This window comes from Centrocercus urophasianus, unplaced genomic scaffold (assembly GCF_019232065.1).
Source record: "Centrocercus urophasianus isolate 14NV4802_14NV808 unplaced genomic scaffold, USGS_Curo_1.0 seq_27, whole genome shotgun sequence".
Taxonomy (NCBI): domain Eukaryota; kingdom Metazoa; phylum Chordata; class Aves; order Galliformes; family Phasianidae; genus Centrocercus; species Centrocercus urophasianus.
Window position 1 is genome coordinate 8205305 of NW_024884833.1, and position 18157 is coordinate 8223461.

Genomic DNA, 18157 nt, shown 5'->3' on the forward strand with positions numbered 1-18157 from the left:
AAAAAATTTGACCAAACAGTAATGAACATTCACTGCCAAAATCATATTTACCATTAATACATACATAGGATACATTCATTTCTGTTTTGTCCTGGTGTCACAAATTCAGTTTTCACAAATTCATGCTCATCTGAAACATAATAAAAAAAGCCTCAGGTGCAGTTATAACTGCCACTAAAATAGAAGGGATGAGAGATGTATGTGTGCATTATTTCTGTAGATGAGATAGACCATGAAAAGCTCCTTTATTCTCTTTCTCTGTGTATTCACAAAGTGATTGGGATGCAAAACGTTTGCAAGTCTTCTCTATATCAAAAAGCTACTGGCAAGTTTTTGTCTACCTATAAGAAGTGTCATACCTAAAAAATAAAACTATATATTACTAAAAATGTAGATTACTGAGAATCTTCTTGATATTGAAGAGTATATTGCAATTGATTTCCATGTGGGTAAGGAGTAAGGCGGGCCATGAAGTACTCTCTGTCTTCAATCATAGCTGTAAAGCCTTTATCTTTCCTTTTCACTGAATATACATGAAAGAAAAGGGAAATGTTAATATCATGTATTCTGAAATGACATCTCTGTAGTCTAGATGTAGTCAATGTAGCAAAAATAATTTCGTCCTAAAGTGGTGCCAGTATATTAAGAAATATATAAGGAATAAACTAGATCATTATTATGGTAATACTTAGCTTTTGTGCTGTGCATGTTTATGTAATACAACCTAAACTGACCTAATACTACCTAAACTAACTGTACAAGGTAAGTGAGTAACATTTCATTAAGTGATCTCATTTGCAGAGAAAGATGATTTTGGAATTTTGAAACAAAAACTGCATATGGAGAATTCTGTCCGTGTGCCTCCGGTATTTCTTAAAGCAAGGAGAGACAAGACCATTACAAAAAAAAAAAAAAAAAAAAAAAAAAAAAAGTGTCAACAAGGTTGTATGAAATAATGCAGTGTACATGAATGCAAAGCAGAATGAAGTAGGGAACAGGCGGTATATCCTGGCAGAAGTTCTAGCAGAAAATGTTCTAAGATTGTGGGTTTTTTGCTTTTTTTTTTCTAGGATGGGGTCTTTTTATGCTCCATGTCTCCCAGCAATCAATGTGTTCCGACTCCATACTTCAATGTACCTGCAGTGCTGGGCAGTGATGTGCTGCAATGTTCCCCAGGAGAGAGTCTTCAAAGCCTCCAGATCAAACAATTTCTACATGGCCATGTTGCTTTTCATTCTCTTTCTTTCTACACTGCCTGCTGTGTACACCATTGTCTCCATTCCACCATCTTTTGACTGTGGCCCTTTCAGGTTTTTTGAGTTTTATATACGTCTTTTGCTAATGATATGATGTACTGCCTCATCAGTGAATGATCCAGTAATGAAAATAAGCTTCCTTAATAAGTGATAGCACCTGATATGCTGAATTTTTATTGTGTGGCATTTCTTAGTGTAATGATTCTTGAAGCTGGAATCCAAGAAAACTGGTCAATTATTTAAAAGATTTTTTTTTTATTTTTATTTTTTGAGTGTAGAACAGAAAATCTTTTCTTTTAGTTGGCTGTAATGTAAACATTTGTTGTTCTTGCTCTAATTAAGCCAGAAATTGTTCTTGAGGAGTAGAGCAGTTGCCAGTTACGCCACTGTGGTCTTCTGGCTTGAGCGTGGTGATTTTCAGTAAATGTCTATGTATCCCTTGTAATAGTGACATGATAGAATGTATACTGGTGCTGCAGCTCAAGGTGGTGGTACAATATTTGAGTGCTATGACATCTCTAGCTGACACTATATTTCATGCTTCTTTATTTCCACTGGGGTCCTGAATATGCTCCCTGAGTTCTCAAGACTTCTGTATTCACTAGTCTTTTCTAAATAGTTAGGTCTGCTTCATGAGTGCAAACGTGTGCTTTCTATTCAAGCTAGTTTAAATATAGCCATACTTTCAATTGGAAAGTTCAGGACCATTTTCAGCATCTTTAATTGGCACTTAGCATGACATATGATTTTAATGAGCACACAATATGTGAAATTCTGATTTTGGTTTATTTTAGTATATTCATTTAGCCACTTGCATTTGTCACAGTGACCTAAAGGGATAATAGTGTGACATTCTGAAGGTTTATTGAGGCATAATCTTGCTTAAATTTTACAGAAGTGATGATAACAAAGCAAATGGTGCAAAGTGAGGTTTCTTATTATTTGAGTCACAGCGTAGAGCCTGGCAGCATTCATCCAAGTACTGAAGCAGTTAGTGGATGTTTTTATCAATGATTTAGCAATGATCTTGGAAGATTAGAGAGATGCCTGCCTGCTGGAAGCTGAACAGTGTTATTCACATAAAGTATATGAGAGAAAACCCAGGAAAATATGGACCTGCTACTTCAACTGCATTATATGGGAAAGTTATGGAGATTATTATGGGTTCTAGTGTGAAAGATGCTTACAGAATTTTAAGTTTTAAATAGTGCCAAATACAGGTTTTTTTGTCCTTTTGCCCAGATTTGGCGTGATATGTTTTATTTATAAATGCGTGCTCCTGTATTAACATTGCCAAAATATTTTTATTTTTCACATATTTTCACATTTTCTGTTTAATAGTGGGAAAACAAGAATGTTTGAAGTCATATCAGAAACTCTGGAGCATGACTTCCCTTCTTGGTTTGGGAAGGTATTTGGTTATGCCTCTAACCCTGGACTCATCCTACCTTTTATATTACTGATGGTGTACGTATAGAATATTAACTGACATCTTGCTTAATACTTAATGAAAAGTCTGTTCATATTCTTTTACTCTGAGTTCTTATTGCTTAAGCAGAAGAATTCAAGTCTTCTATTTGGTCATAATTAATGTACTTTTCCACAGACGATGATCTCTTCAGCTTCACCTTTCTTCTTTTTTTTTTTAACGGAAAAATCCAAATCAAAATGCAAAGGGCTATGGAATTTGAAGTGTTGTGACCTTGATCAGCTTGTCCAGGAGGTAGAACTACATCTCATAAATCCTTAACAAGTTCAGTACAAAGTTATTAGAATGCTGGTTACCAAGAAGCTGAACTATTTCTCATTAACATTGTGTGTCTGATCTTGAGTGCCAGAGCCCTTCCTTGATAAAAATTGTACTCTTTGAGATGGAATTGAAGGGAGAGAGAGAGTTAGAGAGATATACAATAGAGATGTTCCAGTCACAAGTATATTTCTAAAATTCTCTTATGTTCAATTTCTTGTTACGGATTTTTAATAGGTCTGTAGCAGATAAAGAATAATGAACCTGAATAGTGTTTCTCAAAGACTGTATTGAGTCCTTGATAAAGGTATTTTAAACTAATGCACATACATAAAAATTTTTTTAGCATACTGAACTAAAAGCAAATTCTAGGTACAAATGGACAGGGGCTTACCCTACACTGTGGAACTGCCAGGAACACAATGAGACTACAGAATGGAACAGAAATTGCACAAGGTTTTCACATGGAATAAATGAGATTATGAGATGAAAGTTTAGGAAGATTCACTTAGTGCTTCAACCTGTTTAACTCTTAGCTAGAAAAGCAAAGGGACTAAATTGTCCTCTGAACTATACAGTTTGTTCCCACTGAATTATTCTGAGTGCAATTCCTATCTTGCTATGGGACAAGGTGAAAATAAAAATAAAATTTAGGGGGTTGGGGGAAAGAAGGGGAGTGAATAAATAATATTTTAAGCAAAATCAGGAAAAGTGGTGAAAATAAGACATGAAGATTATTTGTTTCCTACTTCAATAAAAGATTTCCTATCAGAAATCCGTTAATTAAGGTAGTAAAAAATAATAATCTCATAGAGTCATTATGAAAGGAATACAATTCATTAAAAAGTGAAAATTCACTATGTAGTGGTATTATTGTTTAATAGAATGAGGTTGTGATTTAGATCAAAAATTAAAAGTTATGATTTTGGCTATTTTTCTGCCAGTACTTGAGCTTGTCTGTTGTATTAGTTTAAGGACTCTTCTAAGTATGGTTTACTCGTTTTTAGAGTATGTCATATAAGGTAATTAAATTTCATTGAATAACTTATTTAACTTTAGTCACTGGAACATGCCTCATAGTGAGGCGTAGCCTGATGCACAATTTACCTTAGCTGCCATATTTATTTCTGTTTTTTAAAACATTATTATTGTTATTATTTCCTTTGAGATAAGTATGCCTTCTTCATATTCCATTGTTCAATGTCAAAATACTTGTTCTGATTAGGCCTCATAAATGAGGAAAAATACAGTTTTGGTATTAGCACAACTACAGTTATTGGTATAGGAATTTTGCAGGAATCTTTTTATTTAAACTATTATCTAACAAGATATATTCTTTTTCTTTAAATTTAGCCTGAGTATTTATTATCTTAATGCTACATCCAAGTCCTACAAGGAAGCTAACCTGGAACTTAAAAAGAAACTACAAAGTGTAAGGAATCGGGAATTGTTATTTCTTTTTATTACAGTTGTTAGAGAATACATTCAGGTTACTGAAAGATGCCCTCTCTATCTCTCCATCATTAGCAAGCAGAAGAAAATAAAAGAAGAAATAAACAAAAGGCGCAAAAATCAAATGAACAAGAGGAAAATCCATTTGAGACAGAGCCACCACAGTCAAAGCAAAAAGAAGGCAAGCAAGATGAATCTGCTGCAAATCAAGGTAAATACAGATTTAAATTTCTCAAGATGAGGAATACTTGCACACTGGATCATAGGCTTCTTCTCTACCTTAACTACTCCTTTGCCATAATATCTATAAAAAATATTCACCATACTGCATGACAAGTGTTAGCCAATCCATTTTTCTTTCTTTGGATCATTTAAGAAATACCATAATATCAAGTTCAGTTGCAGTGGGAGAGATTCTGATTTTTCAGTCCCTTCCTGCCAAACCAAAAGTTTGAGGGCTGTGAGGCAAGCAGTTATCAGAGAAGAGTGAGGCAAAAAAAATAATTGTTAAGAGAAGCTCAGCCTTCTCTTTGTCTGTTATTAACAGCTTGCTTGTATCACTCAAGAGGGGGGATACACACTCCTGGACTTTCTTTTCCTGACTGAGGTACAGGGACTGTCCTGTTTCTACTCTTTTCCTGTCTCATGTCCCTCCAGAGCATGAACTCAGCCTTAGGCTGTTCACTACAGCTCAAGCAACCTCCAATCCTGATGTCACCAGTCAGTTCACTTGCACTGGTGAGCAACAGGTGCAGTATTGCATTACCCTTGGTTCAATTACTTGACTTAGGGAGTTATCCTCAATGCATTCCAGGAGACTCCTGGATTGCCTGCAGCTCACCATGCTATTTTTCCAGATGTCGGGGTAGTTAAAGTCCCCCAGGAGGACAAGAGCTTGTGATCACAGTGCCTGCTGTAGCTGGAGGTAGGACCTCATCAACAGGCTCTGCTTGGTTGGGTGGCCTGTAGTAGACACTGATGCAAGGGTCCCTTTGTTGCATCAGTCTCTGTCATCCATAGCTTTCAACTTGCTTGTGACTATTCTTTAGAGACAGCTCTTCACATTCTATTCCTTACATTCTTGAAATAAATTGAACATTATATATCAAGCACATCAAGTATCTCAGACCTGTGGTAAAGCACCGGTGGGGGTGGAGCAGGCAAGGATGATTTTAATTTGCAACTTTGATAGCAGATTTGCTTCCATCCTCTCCTTTCATTTGTATTCTTGCCCCCAGCCTTTCAATTTTTTTCCACAGCCTGATGTGATACAGGCTGCCTTGGGTTTTGTGTTTTTTCCTTCAAATAACCTGTCTGTGCATGGGTAAATAGTGGTTTCCCTGTTCCTTCTGTTTGTCCCCCATGACACCTTTTAATCTATATATTTCATCTTGCAGCCTGGGCACAAGGCAGAGCAGATCTACTTATAGCTCACACAGCTGTTGGAGCTTTGGGCCCTAGACTTTCCATCATATTCTGGAATAGATAATGTGCTACAGATTTTCCCTCAGAGAGATTTTCTGCTCTATATTTTCATTCCTTAACTCTGTTCTCCTAACACATTTCAGATAACAAGAAAGAACAGAGTGGCAACGAAGCAAAAAAAACAGGTCAGCAACAGGAAGGAAGTTCCTCTCAGGCACCACAGCATCCAGGCACTGCCCCGAATGGCCACAATCCACCACAGGGCAGAGGAAACTTTCTTCCCCCACCCATTGCTGTGACTCGGCCACCAGGGCCACGAGGGTATGCGGCACCAGGCTATCTACCTGGGCACCCACGCTTTCCAGGGGTACAGCCAGGAATGCCCAGGGGACCTCCCCACTACAGATAAGGAAGCTGTCTGTCCTTTTCTGGTATGTTATAAGATACAGGACACCAAGGGAGACAGGAGTGATCTTGACTTGCAAAAATACTCCTTGAAGTACAGAACTCTGTTCTATTTATTATAAATCTTCATCTGCATATTCATGTGCTTCATTTTTTTGTGGGATGGAAATTTCCGGCAGAAAAAAAAAATGCATCTGTCTACTTGCTTTTAAAGATATTGCAAAAAATGTGTTAGCTGTGTCAAAATGTCACAAAACTTAAGGTATGTATTGGAAAATATTATTGGGAAAATAAAAAATATTTTGTATTTTGTTGGTTGTTTTCTTAAAAGCTTGCAAGAGCGTCTCTGATACCATTTTCTTTTCCTCAAACATGTTTGCTGAGAACATAACTTCTTAATGTATTGGAGTCAGCTATATTTAAAAACTGCATATGGCTTGACCTCTGCAATTGAGTTATGCTTACTCAAAGAGTTCTGATTTTGCATGATGAAACTCTGATCGTTTCAGAAGTTTGGTTATTATCTCTAAAGACTTTGGGAAATTATTCCAGAGGTAAAAGAAAAGCAATATTTTGCTATGAATAAAATTTAACTCCTATTGCAGTACCACTTTTAGCTAATACAGCAATAATGAGTTTTATCATATTCTGAAAGACTAAATATGAATTAAAATAATAAAGTGGTGAAGAAGTATTTCCTATGCACATATATGCAAATATGAATTTGAGGAATATAGGTAAGACTGTTACTCCATATTTTTCTCCTGATACTTACCAGGATTTTGTTATTGCACAGAGACATTTATTACTGTATAAGAATATACGCTATCGATCTGATCAGTGAATTTATTAGTGTAAATGTGTATTGACATCTAGATCCTTAGTGTGACGGAGTGGTAGAAACACAGGATAGATGCATGTTCATTTGTAAACTGTTGTTGCTTATTCCAAAGAGACAGTCGTATTTTTATGTTCTGATTTTATTAAGCTGTTCAGACTTTGGGCTTTGGTACTTATTTTAATACTCAGAAGATAAATAACAACTCTACAGTCTATAGACTGTCTTCTGAAAAATAAATGCAATTCTACTGGGGATTTTCTGTATAAAATGGGTCCATTTTGTACCATAGAAAAAAGTTTATCAGAATACCGCAAGTCTGTGGTATCCACCCCCCTCATCCCCCCCCCACCCCAAAAGAAAAAGAAAAAGAAAAAAAAAAAGTCAATTTAATCAGATTGTGGAACCTATCAAAAAAAGATTTACATAAAACTATAGGGTCTGCATATCGCCATAAAACATGGTCAGCCAAATGCACATTCCAGCTCAAGCAGTCTATAAATCAATTGCCAGAAGCTAGAAGGATAAACTAAAAAAAAGTTCATTCTATACTTAATTCTTGCACTGATTCTGTAAGCATCTGTTATCAGCTAGTGATAGGACATTAGATCAATCAGATCTTTAGCCAGCGTCAGCATGGCTGCCTTGTGTACAAACACAAAACAGTGCTAATTGAATCAAGAGATAACTGCATTGCAATAAGCACATGAGAAGGTCTTTCCTAGAAGACAAACTGGAATTGCATTTGCTACTAACTGAGTGGATAAATGGGTTAAGAGTGGATCCTAAGGAAGGTATGCATCTGGGCTACAGTGATTCTGGTAATTTAAATTACATAAAGTACAGCATTTCATTTCATTTCATCTTTGGAAGACAAGATTTTTAATCTATTTTCAGAAAGTATAGAAATTCAAAGCTTTAAAAATGTGAAATATTCAAATATTAAATCTGAACACACTTTCAGTCCAGAAATACATTAGATTGTAAGCTAAAAGTAAGCCTCATACTCTAGGGTTTTGTCTCATCCATGGGTTTAAAACGAGCTTTTTCAAAAAACAAGGAAATGTTTGTCATGAGATATTAGTTTGAGAATTTTACACCTGCCACAAACATTCATATAAGAAAACATTGAGTTTTCCCTAGAAAAAAGAAGATGCTATCTGCAATCAAGGCCATGCATTACATTCTTGTTTTAGAAAAGGTGGAGAATTTTAAATATTCTTTGTGAAATGGTGATCCATACAAAGGAGAAAAGATAGAATAGGTTTTCAAGGTTGCTGAAATAAGAGTAATAAACTTGTTATGAAGCAGGCTGGTTCCATGAAACACACAGGCCTTAATAAGGATGTCTAGTTCCTTCAGGAGTGAAAAATTTCTGCATGTCTTTTGCTTAGTCTTTAAGTCTGTGGAATTGTTTTGCATCATGAATGGAAAAAAGAGAGTCCACATGCTAAAACTGTTCTGTTACAGTGATACATATTTTCAACAATATTTTCAACAACAAATGTCTTCTCAGTGTGCATCTGAAAAGGCAGGGATTACCGTGAAACAGCTAACATGAATAACAGTAACAAGGATGGATGTTTCTTATGTCTTGTGATCAGCATCAAGATGCAGTGACAGTAAATAAAATATTTATTCTTGTTCCTTAATGTACCTAAGTGAAGACCTTTACTCACTGTTTTATGAAGCTTTGCTTTCAGTGTTTTCTAGCTTAGTTCTATTTAGTTGATTGACATCTTATTAATAAAATAAGATGGATTTAACAGACAAGATCTGATATTATACCTTTCAATATTCAATATTAAATCCACATTTAGGAAAAGATGTTGGTTATTTTTTAAAAGTAACCTGAAAGTGTTTTAAAGTTCATTTCCTTTCTGTAAATCCTTTCTCCAACCCTTCTATATTTTGAGTCTTTGATTCAATTACTTCACCTCCACTTTTTTTTTTTTTTTTTTTTTTTTTTTTTTTTTAAAGCTGAGCATGTTCAGCTTGGAGATAATAAAGTTTCTGGAAGGCTTTGTTGCAGCCTTTCAGCATCTAAGGGGAACTTATAAACAAGATGGAGATCAACTTATTACATGCTCTAATAATAATAGAACAGGGGATAATGATTGTAAATTAAAACAGGAGAGACATCTCCCTAAATTGCAATGATACACAGGAAAATCATGCATCTTGGTTAACAAAACTATGAAAAAGATATTTTTTGTATGACAGTAAGTTTTTTTCTTATTACCTAACGGCTGACAAGACTGTATCATAAATTACATAGATTCTGATGGCAACTTGTATCATATTTGAGTAGAAGCATTCGCTGTTGAGTATTTACTTGTATTTACATTATTAGATTTTAAGTTCATTTAGAGAGCCAAAAGATGTCTGGCTTTAGCAGTAATAATTCACGGAAAAAATAAATATCAGATCCCTAAATGCCCAGGGAGCATCTGAACATCTCTGTCTTGTAGTTCAGTGATCTGAATAATTTATCGTGTTTAGCATTAGATTTGAAAAAGAGTATTTCAGCTGCAATGCAGAGTCACAGAAAGCTGTGAGTCACATCTTGCTGAAATGTTAGCAACAACAACAACAGCAAAAAATAAATTGTACATTGAACATAACAGCTTATCTGAAGCTTTTTTGTTGTTCTTGGCTGTTGGAAGATATTTCACGTCTTTGGTTGGATAATATCATAAGTACGCACACTAAAAAAAATATTGGCTATTTGGAAGTTGTACAGGCAAGACTTTCCAAACCTTGTTGTTAATTTTAATAAATAAAAGACCTTTAGGTCTTTATTATCATGAGTACATTTATATCATGCAGTAACTAATGATATTTGCAATAAATTCTATTTATCACTTATCTTTTGTCTTTTTTGTCCGCCCGTTTCCAACTCTTCATGGCTGCAGGCAGAACTTTCAATACTTCAAAATTTAAAATCATTGTGAGTAACCATAGCATTCTCTCCCTCTCTTGCCTGGAATTAGATTAGAAAAAATAATCCAATATGTAATCTGTAGTCAATAATCTCATATCACTAGAACAGGAATAGAAATATTTTAATTGGACAAATTTAAATTACTAAATCTTAGACCAAACAGTTTGCAGTCAATGTAAACTCTCTTCACTAAAGCTGTTAATCAATTTTTTTCTCACTACAAAATTGCACCTGTGCTCCTTAGAAGTGATCATCTCTGCAAAAATAAAGCTATTCTTCTGCAATCAATTAACCAAAAGAGAGTTAGACGTGTAACAAAACACCAAACCTTATTTTAAATCTCAAATAAGGAATGAGTCTCTTGGTTGTTTTTTTGTTTGTTTGTTTGTTTGTTTTTGTTTACTAGATAAAGCCTTTTTAAAAATCTAGATAAATCTTGACTAGATAAACTCTTCAAAGGAAGAAAGAAGTAAATGTTAACAAAAAAAAAGAGAAAATTTAGTAAGTTTAAGGAAACACTTTTAAAGTCCTTTCAGAGATTCTCAAGGCATGGGGGCTAAACCTTCAATAAGACAGTGTAACCCACTGTGAGGATGCTATCAAGCTAATATCACAGAATCATGGAACTATTGCAATTGGAAGGTACCTCTAGAGATTATTGAGTCCAACTCCCCTGCAAAGCAGGCTTCCTACAGCAGGTTGCATAGGTAGGCAGGGTCTTGAACATCTCAGAGAATTCACAATCTTTCTGGACAGCCTGTTCCAGTGCTCCATCACATTCACTGTGAAGAAGATCTCATCACATTTGTACACTTCCTATGCTTCAGTTTGTGGCTATTTCCACTTGTCCTACTGCCACACAACAGTGAGAAGAGTCTGGCCATGTCTCTGCCTCCAACACCTTAGATATTTATGACCATTGATCAGATCCCTTCTCAGTTTTCCTATCTCAAGGTTGAACAGACCCAGGCCTTTCCTCATAAGGGAGATGCTCCAGACCCTTGATCACCTTCGTGTATTTTCACTGGACTCTTTCCAGGAGATCCCTGTCTTTTTTGTACTGGGAAGCCCAGCACTGGTGAGGCATGGTGAGGGCAGAATAGATTTGGAGAATCTCCTCCCTTGATCTGTTGGCAACACTCCTTTTAATGCACCCATCGACCTCCTTGGCAACCATTGGCTCATGGCCAATCTGTTGTCCACCAGGAGGCCTAGGTCCACCTCCACAGAGCTCATCTCCAACAGGTCATCCCTCAATCCATACTGGTGCATGCAGTTATTCCTCCCCAGGTGCAAGACTCTACGCTTGCTCTTGTTAAACCTCATCTGGTTCCTCTCTGTCCAACTCTCCAGCCTATTCAGAACTCACTGAATGGCATCACAGCCTTCTGATTTGTTGGCCATTCCTTTCAGCTTTGTATCATGTCTCACTCCAATTTATAGGAGGGAGAGGAGGTTCTTTTAATATAACATACCAGGCGTGAGGTTAAGAAACAACAGCTCAGATGTTGGTCCAACCAGTTTATTATAAATCCTAATCAGGGAGATGGAGAAGGGAAGGAGAGCGATAGAAAAGATGGGAAAGAAGCAAGAGTTGCATAAATCCGGGATAGTCACCACCAGGATCCAGTAGCGGTCCCGTTGCACGACGTTTCAAAGGTCCAAGGCAAAAGCAGCAGGGGGAGAGCAGCAGCAGCATGGCCGGCCTTGGGCAGCAAGGTCTTCTTCACGAGGAATCTGTTGCCAGAAAACCAATCTCATGATTGTAGGTCCCCTTTTTATCCTTCTTCTTCTGCCATCATGGCATTCCTGGGCGCTTGGGTAAAAGTCGTGTGCAGCACCTCCTGAGATGACCATCTTCCTTGAGATAAGCCCAGACGAAAGACTGTTTCCTGGCCATTAATCTGTGGCTTATCTCTCTTTTGTGATGCGCCTGGCCTTGTCCATCTGTGTCCCTCAGAAAAAGCATTTCTCAACCCTTGGCCAGGACTTGCTTGGACTTGTTCATCTGTGTTCCCAGCAAGCTTTGAGGCAATGATTAAAATTGTCTCAATAAGAGACAAAAAGAATAATAATCTCTTACATATCATCAACTTGTTGAGGACGGACACATCAAGGTCACTGATGAAACTGAACAAGACCGGAGCCAGCACTGACCCCCAAGGAACACCGCTAAATACAGGCCTCAAACATCTGCTTTATAAAACTTAGCACTTCAGTGCTTATTCTCTTAGAATACACAGAGTAGTTTTGTAATAATCAGCAAGAGATTATTTTCCTATTAGCTGAAAGTAATTGAGGTGTTTCAAAACCTTTACCTTTCCTTCTGCCTTCCCTTTTGCCCAATGGATGAAGCAAATATATTTTTGGTGTTCTCTTTTTGTGAAAAACACTAATTTCTGGTTTCTTTAAAAAACAAATCACTGAACAAGTGTTCTACAGAGTCTGAATTCAGATGCAGTCAGTAAATGATGTGTTTAGAAAATCTGCATGCTACATTTGTTTCAAGGAATCATATTTAAAACATTCAGGAACATTTTTAAAACACCTTGTAAGTCTTGTTTTTCCTTGCAGACAGCTAGTACAAAAAAAACTATACAACTTCTTAAATGATCTTAAGCTTCAGCTGTAACTAAATTAAAACTACGTAAAGAAGTGTTTTGGGGTTTTTTTTGTTTGTTTTTAAATAAGAAGTGTGCTTTTGTCAAAATAAGCCTCAGTCCAGGCTAAAACAACAAAGGAGACTGACAGCTTTGTCTGGGCTGCTGCTGCTCTCATGTGCTGGATTAACCTCATGTGGATAGATATCCTCAGATCATAAGCTGTGCTCTCAATAATTTTGCCTTCAAAGTACTCCTTAGTACTTACTGTTTACTGTCCCCACGGGACATCTGCTGCACAGTGGAAAGCAAGTATTCTCTTCCATACACACGGGAAAGTGATGGAGCATTTAGGAAGTGAGGTACTCTGGGCTTGTAAATCACAGTTTTCAGAGAAAATGAATGCTTGAATAGGGTTACTGTAATCAAAAGACAATATAAAAGATAAAATTCTTTCCCCACCACCCCGGGTTCCTTTTAACAATCTTGTAGAGTTCTGTGATGGCTTAGAAAATTGAAATCTTCAAAACTTTTGTTATGGTCCCACATCACATTCTCATCTCTAAATTGAAGAGATGTGAGTTGGCTATTCAGCAGATAAAGACCTGGCTGGTTAATAAGTTGTTGTCTAATCTCAGCAACCCTTTTGACACTGTCTACTATAACATCCTCATAGGTAAAATTAGACAGTGTGTGACAGATAAACGGACTGTGAGTTGGACTAAGAATTCTGACTGGCTGAGCTCAGAGGATTATGATCATTGGTGCAGAGCCAGTTTAGAGGCCTGTAACTAGCGGTATTCCCCAGAGGTTGACACTGGGTCCAATCTTGTTCAGCATCCTCATCGATGATTTGGATGAAGGATAGAATGCACACACAGCCTGTTTGCTGATTATACAAAGCTGGGAGAAGTGGCTGACACACCAGAGGATGGTGCTGCCATTCAGTAAGAACTGGACAGGCTGAAAAGCTGAGTGAGAGAAAGAAGATTCAACAAGATCAGTTGTGGAGTTCTACTTCTGGAAAGGGATAACCTCACATCACTACAGGTTAGGGTTTGACCTGCTGGAAAGGAGCTCTGCAGAGAGACACCTGGGTGTCCTGGTGGGCAACAGGTAGGCCATGAGCCAGCAGTGTGCCCTTGTGGCCAAGAAGGACAATGATATGCTGGAGTGCGTTGAAGAGAGCATGGCCAGCAGGTCAAGGGAGGTGATCCTCCCCCTCCACTCTGCCCTGGTCAGGCCACATCTGGAATACTGAGTCCAGCTCTGGGTTCCCTACTTCAAGAAAGACAGGGAACTTCCAGAGAGAGATAAGTATGTTACATTTTTATTGTCACATTTTATTATCTGAACTTAATGAATTTGTAACATGGAATGATTCCTTGTCTTACTGTCAACCCTCTCCTGAAATCTTGCTCTTTCCTGTTCCTTCTTGCTAGCTGTGGACTCACTTGAAGTTTAGTTTCTGTACTACTCTCTCTGTTGCTACAGTATGTGACTGCATAAATCATAATCTATCCCATAGGTATGAATTTATTAAATACTTTCAATAACTGCAGAAAGATGTCTTAGCATTTTTTACTAACTTTAATAATTGTAGAATTGAAGTTAATGTTGACTTATTTAAAAAAAAAAAAAAAAAAAAAGGCAATTTTATTACTATCTGTTGTATTTGCCTCTCTGTTCCCTTCTGAGCGATTTGTACAACTCCCACAGGAGAGACACTGCAAAGCATACTGGGATATTTGAATCCTATTAAGGCAGACATCTTAGATGTGGGAGTATGTAGACATTTGTTCTCCTTATAAAACTTTCTGTAGGATGCTTTGACTTGCCTTTTAATTTACAGTTGCCTATAAACAAAATGAAACAAAATCTTATGTAACTTGATCTTTCTCCAGCAGAGGTCAGAACAGTATAACATATTGCTCTACATCCATGTGAGCTCCTGTCTTAGGAAAAGATTTGCCTACCATTTGTACCTGTAGGAGCTGACAGAAATAAGGATGCTGGTGGAGTTTCAGGTCAATTGTAAATTCGCGGGGAGGCCAGAAATTTGCTGGTGAAATATTTGGACTAATGCCAATAGCATAATCTTTTCTGTGCTGGAGTTTGTTTGAAAGAAACTGAAACAAATAATTCAATTGGCAATCCGAAATAGGTAAAAAAATCCAATATTTGCAGATACTGGTTGTATTATTGCTTTCAAATAATTGTATCAATTTCTGGTTTTAAAAAAACACTATTGAATCATATACTCTGAACTATACGTTCACAGGCCAAAATATTCTGTCATGACAACATGTAATGCTCAGCCAGGGGGACAGCTACAAGTACTGTTTATAGATATGTATAGAAGTCAAACTTCCTCTGATCTTTCAAGTCAGAAAGCTCTTACTGGAAAAGAAAAATAATACCCTCTGACTTACATGTTATGTGAAAAATGACTGACCAGCAATTTCATGTTTTGTTTATATAATGTGTAAATAATTTTCAGTTTTTCAGATTTTATAATTGCAATTTTCAGTTAACAATTTCTTATCCCAAATAATTTTCAAAATACTTTTTCAGAGCAAAGATTCAAACTGCAAACTGTTGTTACTCCCCCAGTGAAGATAGCAAACGTGAAGAGTTCAGCATTATTCTGTCTTATGGACCAGATGTAATAGACAAAACATCACAATAAAGTGAGATCACAGGCAGATATATAACAGAAGAGAAAGCCATTGTTTTTTAAACTATTAAAAGAATGCAGTGGAGGAAAGGGTGATTGAGCTTCACACAAGTTCCCGGTGAATGCAAGTCAAACACAGCTCTCAGGCTGAGAAATCTGTTGCAGGTATCTACTCCTTTCCTATGTCATGAGTGAACAGGAGTCAGGAATACATTTCTGTTCTCCAGTATCCTTCCCTCTTCAAACACAAAATGTGAGAGGAAATGTCTTACTTCCAGTACCTAGCAAGGCAGAAGTTCAGCTATGTTTCAGGCAGAGTAGTGACATATCTAATCCTTACTTTGTATTTCGCTTAACCACAAAAAAACGCATTGACAAATAATATTTCCCATACACAACGTTTATCTTTGCACTAGGAAATGATCTGATGACTGGAGCACCCTATGTATAAAGAAAGATTAAGTTGGGGTTGTTAAGCTTGGAGGAGAGAAGGCTCCATGGAAACGTTACTGTGGCCTCCTGCTCTGCATATATGTAGGTCACTCCAAAAGTAATGCCTGCTATATATTCCCATGGAAATGGCAATGGTTACATAGGTCACAACAAAACTATTTGATAGAGCAAATTCTCAAGTACAAAACACTATTTTTCAACCTAGTCGCCACCACTACTTTTGTATTTTCACCAGTGGTGAACAAAAGTATGCATGCCACACTCATAACAATCTTACCCACTGGCATCACTGCTGAAACACACCACCCATCACCTCACTGTGCTTGTATTCACTACAATACAAATCTCAATAACAACTAAGAAAGCATCAGTGAATGTCAATGGCTGCAGCTTTTTCCTCATGGAGGAATTCAACATCACACCTTTGCTTCATGAGCACTTCATATCAGATGCCATTTTGTCAGAGTGCCCCTCTGCTGCCATTTGTTACACAGCAACAGAGTGTTACAAAGTATTGGCAGGAAGGTTCAACCTCGACTGCCGTGCCATCATCTGATTCTGATGCTATGGGTCAGCACAATAAAGTAGAAGGAATTACTTCCAGAACAGCCTTTTCAAAGTGCACAATATCATTATTATATAAGTAATAATATATAACAAAACATTCTAATTTTAAATATTTTTCTCTAAATATTAAAGAGAAAAAAAAAAAAGGGGACAGAAATGAAAACATAAAACTAGTGGAATATTTGACCTTGCTTTCGTGAAACTGACAAATCAGTTTTGATAGCAGTGACTGTCGTTCTTAATGAGGTCTCAAGATGTTCATCAGAGGCTTTTTGATGAAATTTTACTCTTCCTGTATTTCATCCTTGACAATAACTATCCAAAATTTGTGTACTGCCAAGAAGTGATGACATGAATAAGGTGTGATTGTGAAGCTAAGGATATTTTTCTCTGGGAAGTTAGAGATTATGAAAGTTTGGCAAAGGGACATGATAAGATTTTTAAGTTAAATATCTTATCTGTACATTCCATTTGAAAATGTGCAGGTCATGTATTTATATAAACTGAAAATAGTTGCACAAATGTAAACTGTTGATTTTTTGGGAGGGCAATCTTGAACCCCCAAGCTGAGGGGTGCTGTTGACAAACCCAAGAGACAGGGTGCTACCCAGAGGGACCTAGACAAGCTTGAGTAGTGAGCTCAGGAGAATGTCACAAGGTTCAACATACTGAAGAGCAAGGTCTGACTCGAGGCAGCTCCCACTACCAGTACAACCCACGGGACAAAAGGATTGAGCACAGCCCTACTGAAAAGGACTTGTGGATACCAGTGAATGGCAGATGAACATGAGCCAGCAATGTTCCCTAAAGAGACCAGAAAGCCAACTGTATCCAGGACTGCATCCAAAGCAGTGCAACTGGCAGGTCGAGGAAGGTGATTCTGCCCATCTACTCTACATTGGTGAGGCCATGTCTGTCCAGATGTAGAGTCCTCAGTACAAAAGAGACATGGACCTGTTGGAGTGCATCCAGAGGAAGATCATAAAAAAGATCCAAAGGATGGAACACCTCTTCTATGAGGACAGACTGAGGGAGCTGGGGGCTATTCAGTCTGGAGAAGAAAAGACTCTGAGTTGACCTGATAATAGCCTTTCAGTATCTAAAGGGGGTCTATAAGAAAGAACTGGACAAACTTTCGTTCAGGATTTGTTGTGAAAGGACAAGGAGAATTAGTTTCTAACTTAAAGTTGGGCTCTGAGCAGTCTGATCTAGCAATAGATGTCCCTGTTCATTGCAGGAGAGTTGGACTAGTCATTCTTTAAAGGTCTCTTTCAACTCTTTCTAAGATTCTGTGATTCTGTTTTGAAATTCCTGCCTCAAAATGGAAAACAGGACTATGTATTCTTAGCTGGTCAAAGCCCTGTGTTTAGCCAGCGTATCAAAATGCATGCAATATTTGCCACTTCAGTCAGCACTGCCCAGCACTGCCCTCCCTGTGCCCTGCTTTCAGTTGACACAGCATTAATAGTACACTGATGGTTCAGCTATTGCTGAGCAGTGGGCACATGCCAAGGGAGAGAGTGGGCTGCATTGCCTGAACTAGTCAATCTTCACAGTTCCTTCTAACTCAAAGATTTCTGTGATTTTGTGATTTTATAAAAGACAAATATTACCTTAATTCCAGCTACCACAGCACAGTGTGGAATAAGTTCTCTGGTCTTCTAAGAATCACAGGAAACTGAAATAGTGTGGGAATCCAGCAATCCAAAAGCTGGGAAAGAATGTAAAGCCAACTCCAGTGAAATATGAAAGAGCATTGTCAGAGTAATTTTCTTCACTGTGTCCATTGCTGC

General features: G+C 37.3%; 1 protein-coding gene across 7 annotated transcripts in view; it reads left to right on the top strand.

Annotated features, from left to right (window-relative positions):
• The window catches only part of TMC1 (transmembrane channel like 1), a 110556-nt gene extending 103965 nt beyond the window's left edge, over positions 1 to 6591 (top strand). For 6 of the 7 annotated variants that reach the window (XM_042826861.1, XM_042826863.1, XM_042826865.1 and 3 more), the window contains 5 exons: positions 1071 to 1310; positions 2598 to 2723; positions 4357 to 4435; positions 4531 to 4666; positions 6024 to 6591. In XM_042826861.1, coding sequence (XP_042682795.1) covers positions 1071 to 1310; positions 2598 to 2723; positions 4357 to 4435; positions 4531 to 4666; positions 6024 to 6289 — 847 coding nt within the window. In that variant the 3' untranslated portion in view covers positions 6290 to 6591. Of the gene's footprint in view, positions 1 to 1070; positions 1311 to 2597; positions 2724 to 4356; positions 4436 to 4530; positions 4667 to 5312; positions 5381 to 6023 lie in introns of those variants that run through there. The other variant, XM_042826867.1, reaches the window with a different exon arrangement.
• The last annotated feature ends 11566 nt before the right edge of the window (positions 6592 to 18157 follow it).